This window comes from Hirundo rustica, chromosome 4 (assembly GCF_015227805.2).
Source record: "Hirundo rustica isolate bHirRus1 chromosome 4, bHirRus1.pri.v3, whole genome shotgun sequence".
NCBI classification, from domain to species: Eukaryota; Metazoa; Chordata; class Aves; order Passeriformes; family Hirundinidae; genus Hirundo; species Hirundo rustica.
Window position 1 is genome coordinate 57,072,018 of NC_053453.1, and position 17,237 is coordinate 57,089,254.

General features: G+C 39.2%; 1 protein-coding gene across 3 annotated transcripts in view; it reads right to left on the reverse strand.

Moving 5' to 3' along the window:
- Nucleotides 1-14,980, reverse strand: part of TXNRD1 (thioredoxin reductase 1) — a 29,601-nt gene extending 14,621 nt beyond the window's left edge. Inside the window, exons 1-10 of one of the 3 annotated variants that reach the window (XM_040061664.2) lie at nt 13,476-14,980; nt 13,138-13,281; nt 12,930-13,012; nt 10,472-10,581; nt 8,149-8,274; nt 4,888-4,960; nt 4,652-4,771; nt 3,710-3,852; nt 3,465-3,580; nt 1,899-2,124 (exon numbers count right to left, since the gene is read on the reverse strand). In XM_040061664.2, coding sequence (XP_039917598.1) covers nt 1,899-2,124; nt 3,465-3,580; nt 3,710-3,852; nt 4,652-4,771; nt 4,888-4,960; nt 8,149-8,274; nt 10,472-10,581; nt 12,930-13,012; nt 13,138-13,184 — 1,044 coding nt within the window. In that variant the 5' untranslated portion in view covers nt 13,185-13,281; nt 13,476-14,980. Of the gene's footprint in view, nt 1-1,898; nt 2,125-3,464; nt 3,581-3,709; nt 3,853-4,651; nt 4,772-4,887; nt 4,961-8,148; nt 8,275-10,471; nt 10,582-12,867; nt 13,013-13,137; nt 13,282-13,475 lie in introns of those variants that run through there. The other 2 variants (XM_040061667.1, XM_040061666.2) reach the window with 2 other exon arrangements.
- Between the last annotated feature and the right edge of the window lie 2,257 nt (nt 14,981-17,237).

A 17,237-nucleotide genomic window follows, 5' to 3' on the forward strand; every position in this document is an offset into this window, starting at 1 on the left:
CTTACATATTTTAATGTGTTTTTTTTTAAATGTCCCTGTGTTTATTCTTATGGCCAACACAACAAAATCTCATTTCTGTTTATAAAAGTGGTTAAGTTCTTGTCCAAGCCCATCATATGACCTGTTGTATTCACTGGGGACAGAGGAAGTGAGTAGGAAGGAAACTCTCACAAGGCCTGGAAACACTATCAGACATTTTCTCCAAGTGCTGCCATCATTTCCTCCACCCATGGGAAGCCACTGTCATAGAAAGCCCTCAGCAGTACATACAAGAGACATGCAACTGTGCACATAAAATAATAAATCTGTTCATCCTACAGATAAGAAGGTACTATTTAATAACACCTTGTTCCCACTTCATGTTCAATATTTAGAGACAGAAAGAGGAAAGTTTCTGATGAAGTTTTTATTCCTGTCTTTTTTTTTAGTTTCGAAAAGCGAACTGTACCACCCTACCAACCTTAAAGGATCACTGTGCTAAAATGCTTCTGTTCAAAGGCAGCATTATTTATAATTATTCACCTTCTGCCTTCAAAAGTCCCAACAAAGGGTTTTAATAGGTACAACATGCGTAACTTCAAACACAATGTCTGAAAGAGATGAGAAAACCTGCTAAAAATCTACCCAGCAACTTTAGCAGAAGGATATTCTCAATCAAAAACAGGGCCAAATATTTTATTCCCATTAAAATCAAAGACATAGTGACGGGACAGGGTAAAATACACAGAAGTGCATTTTGTGACTGTGGCAATGGACTGTTCATCACAGGGTGCATCTGGAGGAGCCTGCTTGCCATTTAGTTGAAATGATCTGCTTCTAAAAACAGCTTCCTTCTTTCTCCTTCCCCATTAGAGCTTACAAAGAGCTATGTCTGCAACAAAACCTAGATAATCATCCCTACTTTTCATACAGCATGGGATTTATGCAACAAAAACTTGCATAAAAACTAAGCTCCTAGTAACATCCATTTTGACTTCTCACAGCTACTTTCATTCCGTGAGAAGCTCAGACCCACAGTAGGAACTGGCAAGAGCATTTTTAAAGCTCCTCTTGATACTGCTAAGAGTGGAAATGAACAGTCTTCCCTGAATTTAATGTTTTAATATCCAAAGTGTTAAACTCAGCAGCACACTGGTTTAACACCAAGCTGAAATTGCTTAATACAATTTGCTATTTCAAAATAATTAGACTCTCATGAAAAAACTATAAAGAAAGATACTGTTAGCACCCTCTGAAGTTTTTCATAGGGCAATTTTGCATTAAAAAAGCTCCAGAATTTCTAATCTGGTTTAAATTCAACCTGAATTTGCCTATACATGTATGTAAGTAGCTGCGTAAGTACTCTTACTGAATTCAACAAAACTTGAGCAAGTATTTAAGGACTCTGCCAAGTAAACATTACAGATGGATACTTCTAAATCCCATTTACTTTTCTGGATAGTCCACTAATTCTCAGCATATAAACAGTATTTGCTGGTTGAAAATTGGAAAAGCGGCAGTAAAAAATGGAACTATTTGTGATGCACTGGACCCTGATCTTAGAGGAAATTATGTATCTGCTTAATTACAGGCCTGCAAGAAGTTTCACAGATTTCAGGACAACTGGATTGCAGAACCAGGACAAGCAGGTGTAACATTTTCAGTGCAACATATACTAACCCAAATAATTCTGAGAAAAACAATGAACTTCATAATCTCACAAAATTTTAATATTAAGATTAAATTATACCTTTCAATTAATTAAGTTTCCTGGAGTTGGCTTAAAACAAAAATTAACCCATTCTATGTCACAGCAGGTGCTGTCATCAAAGTTCAACTTTTGCATTAATTAAAATAATTTACATCTTAAAACATTATGACAGGTACATCCCAATCAACTGTAGTTACTTTGAGCCTACCTTGACTGGCACAAACTCCCGAATGAAGTTGACTCCATGTTCTTTCATATATTCGCCAATTCTGTTTGCCATGTCCTGGTCAAATCCTCTCAAGAGAATGGATCTCACCATTACAGTGACATCTAATCCAAGGCCTGCAAGAAATCCCGCACACTCCAAGGCAACATAAGAAGCTCCAACCACCAGGGTTTTCCCTGGGCAGTAAGGCAGAGAGAAGAGGTCATCACTGAGGAAAAAAAAATTAAAAAAGGAGGAGAAAAAGGAAATTAGAGGCACTCAGAAAAATGTATTTCGCCTTACATTTATCTATTTTTTTTCCTGTAAGAATAGAACTTTATTCCTTTTTCCGCTCACAAAAAAACCCCTTCTTAATTTTTTGGAAGTTCATCTGGAATATAAAATCAGTGCATGACAGATGAAAAAGTTATATTTAGGAGTACACATACAAAAAAAAAAGGAGTATGAAAACTCTGAATCACCATGAAAAAGTGAGGGGTTTTTTAACAGAAATTTAGGACAAGTTTTTGAAAAAGGTAGGCATTTATTCACCCTCTGAATCTCATTTTGAATATTTTGCTGCAAATTTTAGCTCCTGAGAACTAAAAGAGGAAGGGGTTCAGCTTTAAGATAAAATATCATCACTTTGAAGACTTACCCTTTTGCTAAAGCATTATACAGTGCCAGATATACAGAGACAACAAACCACAGTAACAGGCAAAGACAGAAGTATGAAATTATGGAAAACATGCTCCTTTGCCTGCTTTTCATTTCTTTCAACTGCTTCATCAGGCTACATCAGCTGTGCCACACTTTAGGCTATAGGACCTAGACTATAAAACCAGGGCTTCTCCACAAAGCCAGAAGTCATAAAGGCACCATGCTTGCTCAGCAGACACTTAGACAAAGCTTGGCCATACAATTCTCCAAAGATTTAAATGTAAAATAAGTGTCCCTTTTTTCAGGGTGATGGAATAAAATGTGATTGTGCAATTAAAGGCTGTAGCATAACTCCTATACCCCAAGGAACTCAGTAAAAATTACACAGACAGCCTCAATCTGATAGTCTTTAATTCTGGGATTCCTGACTTCTCCACCTTGAAGCTACTTTAAAGCACCACTATACAGACTGCATTATCTGTTACCTTTAATTTCATCACTACTTATTAAAAGAGAAACATACCACATGGTGTTTTGGTTTCAGAGGGATTGTGCCAGTTATTTATCTCATTGCTACAGGTTTGCCCGCCTGTAATCCCAACCTGTTTATACATCAAGTAACTCAAAAGTTACTCTGATATGGAAACACATTTTATCTTTATATAACATTTTTGCTTGGCATTAGCAATTAACCAGACACTCAAAACCAGTTTTCTCAAAAGTTGAATTACCTTCACTGAGTAGCTGGGAAAAAAATTGTGCTGAGTTTCAAGACTGCCCCATCGCATGAAGACAGACTTCTACCAACTTCATAACATCAGCAGATATACTATTCCCACTTTCCCTAATATCTGAGTAAGGAGTTTTCTTTCAAGCAAGGAATTACTTCATATTCCTCCCAGTTTTTACCTGCTAATGCAATATTCCTTGTCTCCAGGTATACCCAGGTAGCGTGGTCGTTCACCAGTGGCAATGATAAATCTCTCAGCTGTGTACAGCTTCTCAATTCCTTTTTTGTTTGTTGCCTGCATACAAAGTATTAGTGCAAAGTGAGTGTTTTACAGCCCCACAACGGGAAAAATGATTCTATTTGAAAAGCATCTCTATTCAGACAGCACTACAGGAAGAAACAGCAAACAGTGGCTATGGAGTACCTTAATTGTGTGTGGCCCAACAAATTCTCCATATGCGTTCTCATACGTGACCTTCTTGTCTCTCAGTGCAACCCGATAGCCCCAGTTCAGCGACCCAATGTAATTCTGAACAGATTCTGTCATGGTCATCCAGTTGTGTTCGACTGCCAGAAACAAAAGAGGAAGGTTCATCTTTTAGTCTGAGTTTTTCTTTTTCCACAGCAAAACTTCCATTCTCAAACAGATTCTTTCCATGACCCAGTCTCACTGGGTTTGTCTCACTCCTGTTTTATTTCAGGGTACATCTACTGAAATTCAAAGAATTACATCATCACAGATAACATGAGGGGTCACAGTGCAATACGTATGACTTAAAACATTGAAAATTAAGACTTATTGAATTATTGACAGTTTTATATTGATGTTAATATTGACAGCTGTGAGCAGGTGACACTGCTCAACAAATAAGACAATGCATGTCTGAGAGGTGCCTCTGCATGCTTCCAAATACAAGATTGCAGCCTAAATAAATCATAATCCTATAACCGTGCATATCAGAGATAATAAAAGTAAAATCCTTCTTACATAGTAGTGACAGACACTTAGAGAAAAGAAATCCTTGCTTGTAACTATAAGAAGTTTCTGTCAGGCAGCATTCTGGGGTCTTCTCTTAGATGCTGTGGTGCATTCAGAAATGGAGCAGTACCTTATTTCTTTTATTCACACAACAGTCTCATCAATTACTAACATGATCAGGGGCTATTACCAAGCAGATAAAATATGAAGGCAATAAGCCGCACAGCTTTAGACTTGAAAAGTGCTTCAATGTATGTGTTATTTCTCCAAAGTTGCCTCACATTGTCAAAGTCAGCACATGCTGCAGTGCAACAAGCACCTGATTATGAGAACCACCTCAGGATTTTCAGTGCAAATAACAAAACTGAAAAAAGTGTCTCTCTTTACCTTCTTCTGTAAACTGCCACCCAAATTTGCGTGAATCTTGCAAGGCTTGTCCCAGTAAAGCTGCCTGGTGCATCAATTTTTTAGGTATACAGCCCACATTTACACATGTTCCTCCAAGACCTGGGAGAAAGGAACAGAATGTGGTTTTCACATCACTGTGGCAAATTTCAAACATGAGCATCAGAGTGTCTGAGCAAAGCTCCTTTATAACAGGATTGCAATGAAGAGAAATTTACCCCATGAGCTTCCCTGAGGCGTAGGCTTGACAAAGTCCAGCACCATCACTTTCTTTTCATATTTGGCAGCCTCCTGCATAACAAATTAAATAAGACACATATCTAAATATTAAAAGTTAAATTTGGAGTAGACGATAACATCATGCATTGCTGAAAAGCTTTGTAACTTTTAATTAAGTAACAATGAATGATTTTCAAGGGAACAGACAGTCATTAATCTTCTGAATTCATCTGTGCATTCAATAGGAAAAAGAAGATGAAAGGAAAAAAAAGGCATTCATCCTGCTACAAAACACCATGGCACCAGCTGATACACAGGAGACTCTGTGAGTCCAACGTCCTCTTCACTCCTCCCTCCTGTCATTTTGTTCAGACTATTTCCCAACATGCCCATTTACTTTTACCCTACTTAACAAATTCTTAATTAATCCAGTTTTCCCTTCAAAGATGGTTTCTCCAACATATGTTTGAAAACAGATCAAAAAATGACACAAGCAGTCACATGGCCAAGCATGACAACCTTAATGACTGCATGATTCTACATTGCCCCTAAGAAGTTTCATTAGCAAATCTACAATTAATGCCTGTAAATTATACTGAGAACTATACACTAATTTCATTGCTCCCTTTGTCTTTTTTAAGAAAAAGGCAAAAACTGACAGCAGTAACTGCTTCCATGGAAAAATACTAGGCAAATATTAGGTAGCTGAGAAATAGTAATGACAGATTCCTCCCATGAGAGGAAGCAAAATAATTTTGCTACTTGGAGTAGCCACAACTATGCTAGCATCATATAAGGAGTTCTTAGACATGTAAGCAGTAACAACTATAGGAATGGGATATTACTCTAAGGCCTTGGGTTTGGTTTGGGAGGAGCTGGACAGCCTTCAGCATTCTTCACCATTCCTCAGCAACCAGTAATACTTGTTAATCCAAATACTTGACAATCAGAATTTCGATTTTAAATGTATCTAGCTTCATGCAAAATGCAAATCACACCTCAAATAATGCAGGCTATAGACACCTTCAGAAAATATTGCTGTACTGGATTTCCACTTCCAATAAAGATCTAGTCTGGCCAAATAGCTAATTCCTATCCATCAGCAGCACCCCTGAGAAAGTTCCTCAGAAAGGTGCTTAGGGACTGAGATGTATCATTGAAGCTCCTTTATGATGACAACTCTCAAACACTGCTCCGAAGAGCCTTCCCAGGCTTAGCTAAGCAGAATGCATGGATTCCCAAGCTTCCTTCAGCTACACACACACATAACACAGCCAGCATTGCATCACCACCTTGGTAAAGATCACACACAGATACAACCAATTCTGCTGAGTGATCTGCCCACAGCCCCAGACCTGCCCTGCAGGCTCTCAAACCTTTCAGGGCTCAGTGCAGTGCTACAGGAACACAGCAAGGCTGCTCAGGGAGCTCTTCTGGGTGAACTGGGAGCAGGGGCCTGGCACCAGCCTGAGTCTGCAGCTGGCTTGCAGCAAGTCAGCCTGGCAGTGCTTGCACTCCCTGTGGAGAATTGCCTCCAAAGTAACAAGCTCTGGGAACAATGTAGAGAGGAAGATGTGCACACAAAGGTGCATATGTCAGAGTGAAAAGCATGCATTTAACCAACCTAGGTGAACCGCTGCAAACCTGAGTGCAGGTATCTGGAACTTTCTATGAGAACAGTGTAGCTGGGTTTTTTTGTTTTAGTTTGGTTTTTTTTAAAGCACTGTCAGTTAATTCATAAAAAAACATTGAACAATCTAAGTAAAAGTCAGAAGTTTATGTGTGCAAAACAGTTTCACTTCAACTACACAAAACTGATTTGAAATATACACATTACCACTGATAGGGATGTTGACTTTATTATCTACCATCTTCTGCTCTACTCAACAATCAGTGGAAAACACTGAGAATCAATATCCTTTACACACTGAGTTGAAGGAATTAGGCAGTTTATCTTCCTACTGCACATCTTTTCTGTCCTCAAAAATGATGCAATAAACATCACTGTGTCAGCTAGTCTCCTTATGGAAATTTCAACAGCTGGCTCCTTAGTGCTGCAAACTCTTTCTGCATTACTGCAAACTCTATTTTACTCTTGTTATTCTCTCCCACCCCAGAACATCTCCATCCTTTGAAAACCAGTGTTTGCTTCTTTTGGTGTTTCTCAGAACTTTCATAGATCTTACCTTCAATCCTCGGGCACAACAGTGCCCCTATCGATAGGAAGGCAGTAAACTACAAAAATAGACTATGGATCTACAATCCATCACTCAGCCCTGCACATTTCCATTATAACAGAAGTACTTCCAAGGGGCCAGGTTTCACTGTGAATCCAATGCTATTCTAAAACATTTTCCCCTTATTTTCTTTCACTCTGCAATGACATCCTCCACTTCTCAAGAGCAAAAGAAATGACCCTGACTGGAGGAATAATCCAGCTCCAGGTCTTGAACAACAAAGTAGTTTTATTTACAGGAAGGCTCAATTTACTTCTAAATAGTTAATCCTACCACAGACAGAAGAGACACAACGTGCCTGACTACTGATGTAAAGGAGAGCTACTGGCTGATAATAAATTTCTGCAAGTTTAAAATATTTGGAATAATGACAGCTCTAAGAGTGGGTATATTTTGTACCACTGTGATTATTTTTCTTTAATTAATTCTGGAAATACTTCTAATAGCAATACACTAACCAAACCTCATAATTCTTCTTGCTACAGGCAGGAAATACCAGACCCTAGAAATGAAGGGTGAGACCAGAGCTTAAGTATAGGCAAAATCCGCATTTAAGCAACTATGTAAACTCAAAAATCACACACTCTCCCCCATTGCCAAGAATTAAAATAAGATTCACATCTATGTCTAAAAAGATAGTACTTCTACACAAAAGTAGATACCTCCTGATGTTAATTTTGAATAGTTTTGAAAGACTTCTCATTTATGAGTTCAAATTCAGCTACTAATAAACACTATTAAGATATCTACCTGCAGTTTTCCAACAGCATCATCTCCCATGAGTGGGGACCAAGTTTCATTCTAGTAAGTAGTATTAGGGAATATTAAGCAGTATATCATATGTTCCTTCTTCAGAACATAAAGAAAAGAATATTGCATAATTGATACTAACCTTGAAAGAAAATTCACTGATCATGCAGAAGTGCTGTACCCCTACAGTGTTAAAGATACCAAATCCAAGACACTGAGGATATCACCCACCTACTTACAAGGAAATTTAAGTGTGTATTTTCCCCCTCATACCTTGGCAGCTGCCAGACCTCCTGAGCCTCCACCAATGACAATGAGATCATAGTCATAGGAATCTGGCACCGGCGTAAGCCCATTCACTTCCATTGTTTTCTGAGGGTTGTCTTCTTCCTTATGTGCCTAAACAGAGAAAACAAAAAGTATTAGGGAGTATTGAAACGTTACCCATGGTGTTCAAAAATTAGTATTTTCAGTAGCAAGTATTGTGATAAGGGAGCATAATAGCATTTGAATTTTCTGATGCAATTTTTTTTGCTTTTAATTTGCTTTAAATTCCATCTTCCTAACCCATTTGTTAATAGCTCTATACCTGTCAGATGCTGAACTATAAATTTTCTTGTTTGTTGGAGGACTGGGCTTCCTTGCAAGTCTTAGCTTTCCACAGCAATGCAACCCTAGTGTCTCCTCATACTGTACTCCAGGATGAGATACATAACTGCTGACACAAGCATTCCATTCATTTATTTTATTCTTTTCATCTGCCCTGGGCTTTCCTAATTAGTGTTTTTCCCCTCCTCCTGCATATGTTTGTAGGAAAATACAGCAATCCTACGCGACGCTGTACTAATCCCCAGTAATTACCAGCCTTACCAACAGAATGAACAGAACTGCATGAAGAAAACAATTTCAAAAAACTGCATTTTTATAATAGGCCAGTGATTATCATTGCTTTGGTTTAGCACAACTTTGGCATCAAATGTATCAAATGTGACCACTATGGTTTCACAAAGGTTTTTGGTTTTCTTTTTTAATCACAACTACTACCACAGAAAAACTGCACATTAGTCCTAAAATGCATTTTGACAGCTTACGCCACAAAGAACATGGCACTGTCTTCATATACACTTTCTAAAATGAGCCTTCATACTTCATTTGTGAAACTCCAATTTATGAGGGCTTCAGACCTTAAAGCCTTTGCAGTTGTGGCAAAATTGTCAGTGTCTCTCAAATTGCAGGACAAGATCTGGAGTGAGTAAAAACCAGATTCCTTAGCTGATGTAAATCAGTGAGCACCACCTAAAGTAATGAAAAAACTTTTAAGACCAGACACAGAAATTAAAAAACCCATACTTTGCCACTTTACAAATATGTGTTTCTGTCCACCTAACTTGGTATAACTTGATTCAGTACTTCTGGAATAGTTGTGGCAAATCAAAGGAAAGAAAAGAGGCCAAAGTAGTTTCCTTTGTCTTTTCATCTTAATTTTGTTTTGCATTAAACAGCCCTTTGTACTCAATCCATTCTACTGTTGCCTTCCTCTGAGGTTATTCCCTCTCTGTTGCCTTCCTCTGAGGTTTGACTAGTCCCTATATGTATGGGTAGTCCCTATATGTAGCTATGTCTACCCTACTGACTGCTGCCAGATCAGCAATCCCACTGACAAAAATCCCCTATTGCTCAGACAAATTACACAGCAATGTCAGCAGAAATTCAGGCTGTGCATCTGCCTGCACAAAGTTAGATTGTAGTAGTATTTCATAACCTCGAGCAGCATTTTAATAATAGAAACAAAACCTAGAAAACACCTGAGGCTGCTGTGAAGACATCCAAAAATACTTCATTCTCCTTCCTCTTCTCCCGCTGCTCCACAACGCACACACTCCTACCACTGAACCTACTTAGTTCTTGGTTCCCCTTTTACTATTTCTCTAACACAGCCATTAGCCAGGGTCAAACCTCCTACCGCAATCGGGGCAAAGGGGCATGCATTGAACTGTGATATGCAGTTTCACTTCATTTATTTGGAGATGTAAAATTAGAGAAAGGGTGCCATTCTTTTCCAAAGCTCACCTTCTTGCCTGCTGAGTGGAAACAGGATGGTGTGAAGTATAAAGGGAGACTAACTCCCCCACAGTCATCAGACCCAGTTACCAAGAATGGTATCTTTATGATGCATAGAAAGAAACCACACCAACTACTCATTTGCTTAGATCACTACTTTTATCATGCTACTTTGCATTTCTCCTTTTAAAAAAAATGCTTTTTCACATGGCTTAAGAAACTTCAGTTTTCATTTCCTACTGTTTGGTTCACTTCTCATTAATTCTTCAACTATTTATGAAAACACACTCAAAGTTTAAATTAGGCAAAGTAGATTACAAGCTTCCTCCCTCCCTCCTGAACCCTGCTCCAAAGCAGCCAGGTTCTTGACAAGCCCTGCATCTCATTTACAGGGGGAACTTCTTCATGACCATGATCCCATCCTGAGAACAGATCTCTTCACCCATCTACTACAAATTTTACAATAAAGTCTACATTCTGATTATTTTTCAATGTCAAACATAAATTACAGTCTTTGAAATGTATCTCCCCCTACCTTTAAAGTTCTCTCATGATCTCCTATTTGCTTCTTTCGTACGGAAACAACTGGCTGGGAAGTTTCTGCCGCTGCTTCGCGCTGCCCTTCTCGCAGCTTCGGGGCTCCTCCTGTGAAATAAGGGATAAAATAGCGTAGTGTCTGGAGAGACGTCCTTTATGAGGGCTGTGCTTCTCGAGAAGAATTGTCTGGGGGAGTGGCCTGCCGGCTTCATCGCTTCCTCATCTGTGGCATGTCTGTCCCAGGGGAGCGTTTCCTAGGGTGACTCATGACTCATTTGCAACGTTAGGATGACTTGCGATATTTTCCTGTTTAATAAAATCCCATGTGAGAGCTAGCTAAGATTTCAGTACTTTTGGCCAATCTAACAATGTGCTTGGATCAAAGCAAGGAAATCATATTTCTTTTGGATAAGCCTGATACTTCAGTCTTTAAAGAAAATGATGATTTTTAGCTTTCTTGCCTGGAAAGTGACACTTAAAATTTTGTACTTTTTAAACTTAATTAAAAGTTTTTCGTTTTCTCCCACACTTAGTTGCCTGGGAGCTTCTTTCAGTTCAATGTATTGATAAATAGATTCAAAAGGCTGAAAAATATTAGTTTTTCCACTGGTCATAACTAATCATATATATATATGTATACCAAATATAAAAGTTTAAGCATATTTGTGAAAAGAAAAAAAAAATATTTACACACAGTGAAACTTTATTTGATGTGGCATTGAAAAAGAAAAAAGTGGAAAATCTAATAGTTGATTGGAATCCATTATCTGCCTTCCTCCACATAACTCTAAATTATGTTACACTTAATTTACAATAAATGGGTCAGCACACAGTATACACAGTATACTTAATCACATACATACTTTGCACTGTACAACCAGCATTAATTAGCAAACCCTGACACGTGCCCATACTTAGAGAAACAGCCATACCGAATGCTATGTATACATTCCTTGGGCACTGAGCCCACAAAACTGAAAAGCATTCACACACACACACAAATGAAAAAAGGCACTCCTTGAAAATGGGCCTGTAATCTTGTCATTTCTGACTTCTCTGAAACGTGTTGCTAAATTTCCTTTACACAAAGGTATTGGGAAGAGCACTTTGGTGATGGTGGTAAAGGGGTTTAAAGATCAGAACTGTTATGCAACAGTTAATATTAGTGATGGATACTACTTTTCCTCTTCTGGCTGGGGAACACACAGATGTAAAAAAAAGAAAAGCAAGAACAAAGGTTTTGAACAGCCTTCACAAAGGATAATTTTACAGTTCACAAAGAATAGTATTTTGCTTCACTGCATTATATTAAAGCTACAGTCCTGTGTGTACCTGAAGCAACTGAAGGAGTATTTTATTCCTGCAAGTTTGAACAAACTCAGGAATGTTCACCTAAAACTGTATCTTCAGTGAGATAAAAATCTAGTCATTAGCCAACAGAGGCACTTATATAAATATCTCTAATTATTTTCAGGTAGATCTGTGCCAGTGGTACCAACTTTTAGCAATAGCCCCAAAACCCAAAGGCAATCATAGCCCCTGGCAGAGACTTGAAAGAGATTATATGCTAGCTGGTTCTGTTTCTGGGGGCCTCTCCCTTGTTGGTTTGGGCAACCTGCCACGGGCAGGATGACAAAGCAGAAAGTGCTCTGCATGTCATCAGCTTGCCCTCCATAAAATTCCATCCATTAACAGCAATTTTGATAACCCACAGTCCTGGTGAATAATCAATACTTTCAAAAAATGTGACACCTTTTTGCTGAGACTGCTAAAGAGAACCCGAACCACGGATATGCTCTGGATAACCCTCAGAGATGTAGTGGTGAGGATGACTCTCTGCCTGGTACCTATCAGCATTATTCAGCAAGTCTAGCAACTCACAGTCACTGCAGGAAAGCCCAGTGAGGCTCTTGCCCTGAACTACCACCAGCTTTTGGGTTTGTTAATCCCAGTCTAGGATGTGGTGGCTGGTGCGGCGGCACCTTCCCTATAACCTGGCAAGTGCTCCTCAACATGGGGTGAATCAATCTAACCAACCAATATTAAAAAAAGGGGACAAGTTTATTCTCTTCCACCACACTGTTGGTTTTTTTTTTCCTTCTTGGTGTCTGCATACTTGGCACCAATTCTGGCAGACTTCAGACCTGTGCATGAGTAAATCAACTCACTAACCTAGGAGAAAACTAACCCAGGAGAAGAAAAGTTGTGGATGGTTTCCCACCAGTCTATTAAGCTCAGCCAGCTCAGCAAACAATCCTGTGATCATGACAGCTGGTGCCAGGATGAAGGCATTACCAGACCAGTAGAGAGTAAGACGAGGCAGCAACATCTCTTGCTGGTAAAGGCAAAACTGCCAGTTTTGCTCTGAACTAGTTAAACCAGAAAAAAACCCACCTGGGGAGATAAAAAAATACAGTGAAACAACTATGGTATTTTCAATCCATATCCTTCCTTACTGGGAGGGAGCTTCCTCACAAACCAAAGTCCTCTCTGGCACCGAGACCTCTGAACTTTTGACTGCTTGTTGTGTAACTTCTGGCTAGAATGAAAAAAAGGCATGATTGGTTTCAGAAGGCTTTGATCAGGTGGAAACAGGACTAGCCCAACCCAACAGCCTGGATTAGCTTTGTAAGCAGAACTGCTGCAGGATAAAAATTGCCTTACCCAGCAAAAGTGATCCAGGGATCCCACCAGCTGCAGAGGCAGGACATGGGCACCCATGGAAAGCACTTGCCTTTCAACTACTCACTCTGGAGGTCTATAAGTGGTGCTTCAAGGCAAAAGTCTCCAATGATTTACCTAGAGTTTCTGTATCACACAAAACAAGAACAAACTTCACATTTTCACGTACTATAATTTAAAAAATAGTTGTCTCTACTCCAGGAGTTCAGAAGACGCCTATAAATTTGTAATGCTTCTGAGCAGGCACATAAATTGCTTTACAGCCCTATCTTCATACATTTGGGAAGTACAGGCTATTTCATATGACAATGAATATTTACCTTATGTCCAAGTGAACTTTGTAGGTTGAGAAATTTTCAGGTTTTCCTTCTTCCAGATTTGCTAATTTCTGCACTGTCCTCACAGGTCACTACCTCCCCTATTGCGCAAACTCAAACATTTGGTAGTGACGGCAGCAGAGCCATTACATCATTCAGATTACCAGGGAAAAACCCCGAGCCCCTAAAAGACACACCTCCAGCTGGATCATATCACAAATGCACACTGAGAGGCTGCCTTGCAATTAGCTGAACTGACAAAACTGAGAGGAACTGGAAACCTGTGGCCTTGCTGGCACAGTGTCATTTGCTTTACCGACTAACTTGTCTTTGTCCCAGTTATGAGTTTTCCTCACTTTCACTCTTCCAATTTTCTCCCCATCCCACCAGCTAGGAGTGAGTGAGGCTGAGCTGTCAGCTGGCCTTTAAAATCCAAAACCCACCAAGCTTTAAGACTTGACAAGCAAAAGAGTAAAGTGCATGCTCCTAAGAAATCACCAAACTATGTTATTGTTTATATTTATCCAGTGTGTTGCTGCAAAGCCCTTTAATTCTAATTGTATTTTTGTTAATTCCCTTCTCATATCTAAGAGCTCAAAACTCCTGGCATTTAAATAAGGCACTGCTTGAATGGGATCAACACCAAGGCATAATGTGGAATAACAACTTTGTAACTAGTTGAAGCAAGGGCTCTACTTTGTCAGATTTCTGTTAGCAGAGTCCTGACAGAGGTACACAGTACTACACCAAAACACCTATTTCCTTCCTGAAAATATAAATTCTTTGTTTTTACCACAACTACGTGAGTACAGAAAGCATTTAAAGTAAATTCTATAAGTGGGAAAACATATAGATACAAACTTTCTACTGGGAACTTTCCAACCTAAGTGTTGAGTTCCCTAAGCCAAAAGAGAAAAAACCCTTATCATTCTTAGCAAAACAAATTCAGTCAATATATGAAAAAGGCAGAAAATAGCAGAAAGCCCCAGAGCACAGTATTCTCAAAGGAGAGTAAAAATCTACTGACAACTGTTAATCTAACCTCTGCGTAGCAGGACAGGAATTACAAAATGAAGACAAACCAAAGAAGAAACACTGACAGAGGAATGATGAATGCCAGATCAAATGAAAGACAAACTTTCAAGTGACATCCATCTGAGAGCCTGAATCAAAGCTCTCTATATCCAGTAGAAAAGTCCCCACTCAAAAAAGGGCATTAAGTGACAAAATTGTCCCTTTCAGCCTAATTCTCCAATGAATATCTGGGGACTGACTCAACAACATCCTCCAATCAGCCTTCCACTCAAGCTAGATCAGCACTGTGTTTGGAGGGCTGCAATCCACCACCCCTTCATCCAAGAAGAACCTAGGGCAAAAAACTCAACATTCAAACACCCCCTTCTCTAACAATCACCCTCTCAAATTTATAATCTGTCTCATCCTGTTAGTCTGAAAAAAAGGGGTCCAGAAACTGGTCTCAGCTTCTAGTTCCTAGCAAAATTAGTAATTCCTACTTCCAGGCACTTGTTTTCCTTTTGCTTTCCTAAGTATTCATGCATGAATATTTAGGAAAATCTAACTGCTTTATGAAAAAGTATATTGAGTAATTTCAACAGGGACATCATTATACTCCTTGGTTTTTTATGAAGTCCTTCATCACATGCTTCTGCCATAGTAATTATGGAACTTAATATCCCACTCCAACAAGACCTGGGCTTTCTCACAGATTTTCCTAGTAGTGCTGTTACCCACAGAATATCTGACAGTGGGTACTTAGCCTTGAAAGGCTTCAGCCATTCCTCATTCCTTATGTAATTGTTTACAGTAAACCATACAGGAATTAGCCAGGTTGCTCTAATTAGCACTAATAGGGATGTTTTCTGTGAGCATAACATCACATGCTGACCTCAAGTATTTCTAGGACATCTACAATACAAACTCTGTTGGCTTTAACAGAGCAAGCTGTACAAATTTAGCAAAAGTAAATTTCAGATTCTCTCCTTCTCAGTAAAAGGCAGCCAATCTTCCGCTGATTATGTATCTTTGACCAATTTCATCTTCAATCTTATTTCATTGTGAACTAAGCTAAGTAGTCTATGAAAATCTCAATATAAAACTCATCTGCCTCCAGAACTGTGGTAAAAGCTACAATATCTCATATAACGATTTTTATGCAATCTTTATGGAAAATATCATCTTATAATACCAGTAATTTTAACATAGATTTTTGTCTATTTCCTTCAAAAGTCACAGTTGCTTTGGGATTTACCCATATTAGTTAACGCTTTGTACAATCTAAATCAAAACAAAGGAAGCTGAATTCCGGTATAACTACCTTTAAAGTGTATCATGCTCACACTGCCAGCCATACTGGCTCACCCTTTATTTGGAATGACCTGAAAGAGCTGAGCTTCCTGACTTTTCTTCTTGAAATTCCAGTGGCCAACACAAACCTGTGGTTCCCACCAACTGTGATTAATATTCTCATGTCACCTTTTTTTTAATTCCTGGTCAGTAAATAAACAACTCTCTGACACAAGAAGGAAGCATCACCAGCCTCACTTGAATAAGTGTGGCACCTGAGGCCAGAGAGGTAAAACAATACTCAGCAGGGATGGAACAGGATCTCCTGGTGCTGGTGCCATTCATTAGCTCCTACTGCCACTGGCCATGCCTTTATTGTTTTTACCATAACTAAAGCCATTTATTCATTCCCACATATTTCTTTGCAATCAGGCTTGCATTTAAGTCATAGAGAACATAAAAAATGGTGGAAAACAAGTCACACATGATCAGGCTTTTTTTGTCAAACAACCAGCATTAAAATTGAACACTGTTAAAGGAAAACAAGCTCTTTGCAGGTACCCTTCCAGTATGGGCATGAAGTTTAAGGCAGGTACAACACCACAGAAAGTACCTTGGTACTTGGCTCAGAAACGTGTGATTTCCACCCCCACTCCAAGTGGGGCTTTTTTAAGAGGTAAGGAAAACCCCTGATATTTAATCCAGAGTAATCAAAGTTTTTGTCTCTGAAAAACAAAAGGACTTGAGTGGAACAATTTAATCCTGCTTGCAGCAGCCCAGCACAATGATGCAGCATTTCTGTGAGGAGAGGGAAGCAGCACAGCCTAACAGGTCACACACTGCCCTCTGAACTCTCCTGCCACCAAAGCCATCCCACAAACCAACCCGATGCACACCCTGACAAAGGTCTGGCTGGGAACGGTTGTGAAGGGTGGCTGGAAAACAATAAATACCTTACACCTGTGAGCCAGAACTACCGAGAAGTGCTTGCTTTGTGTCAGGCTGTGCAAACAGAAGAGGAGATAAGGAAGTTAAGAGTTTCCTTCCCGCCATACTAGGGATGCAACGCAGAAGAAGTGACTGTGTCAAACAGTGCTTTCTTCCCTGAGCTTCTGACTCAACAAGCAAAACAAGCAACTATACTAGAACAGAAGATAAAATGAGATGATATCTCCATTCACTTGGTAAAACCAGTTCATTAGTAGATTTTAAAAAGACTACACCACTAAGCCACTACTATTTTCCATGGAAATAAAAGTATTTGCATGCTCTACTTACTTCCTCTCTTTACATTTGTATCTCTTTTATGCAAATGACAATGCTGGGTCAGATAGGGTTGTAACAGCCAAAAATTATGGGGGTCACACAATTCCATAGAGTTTACCATAAATTAATCCCTTTACATACTCAGTACTACAAGGCACAAAGAGTACATATAGGAAAGGCAATATGCTAAGGAAA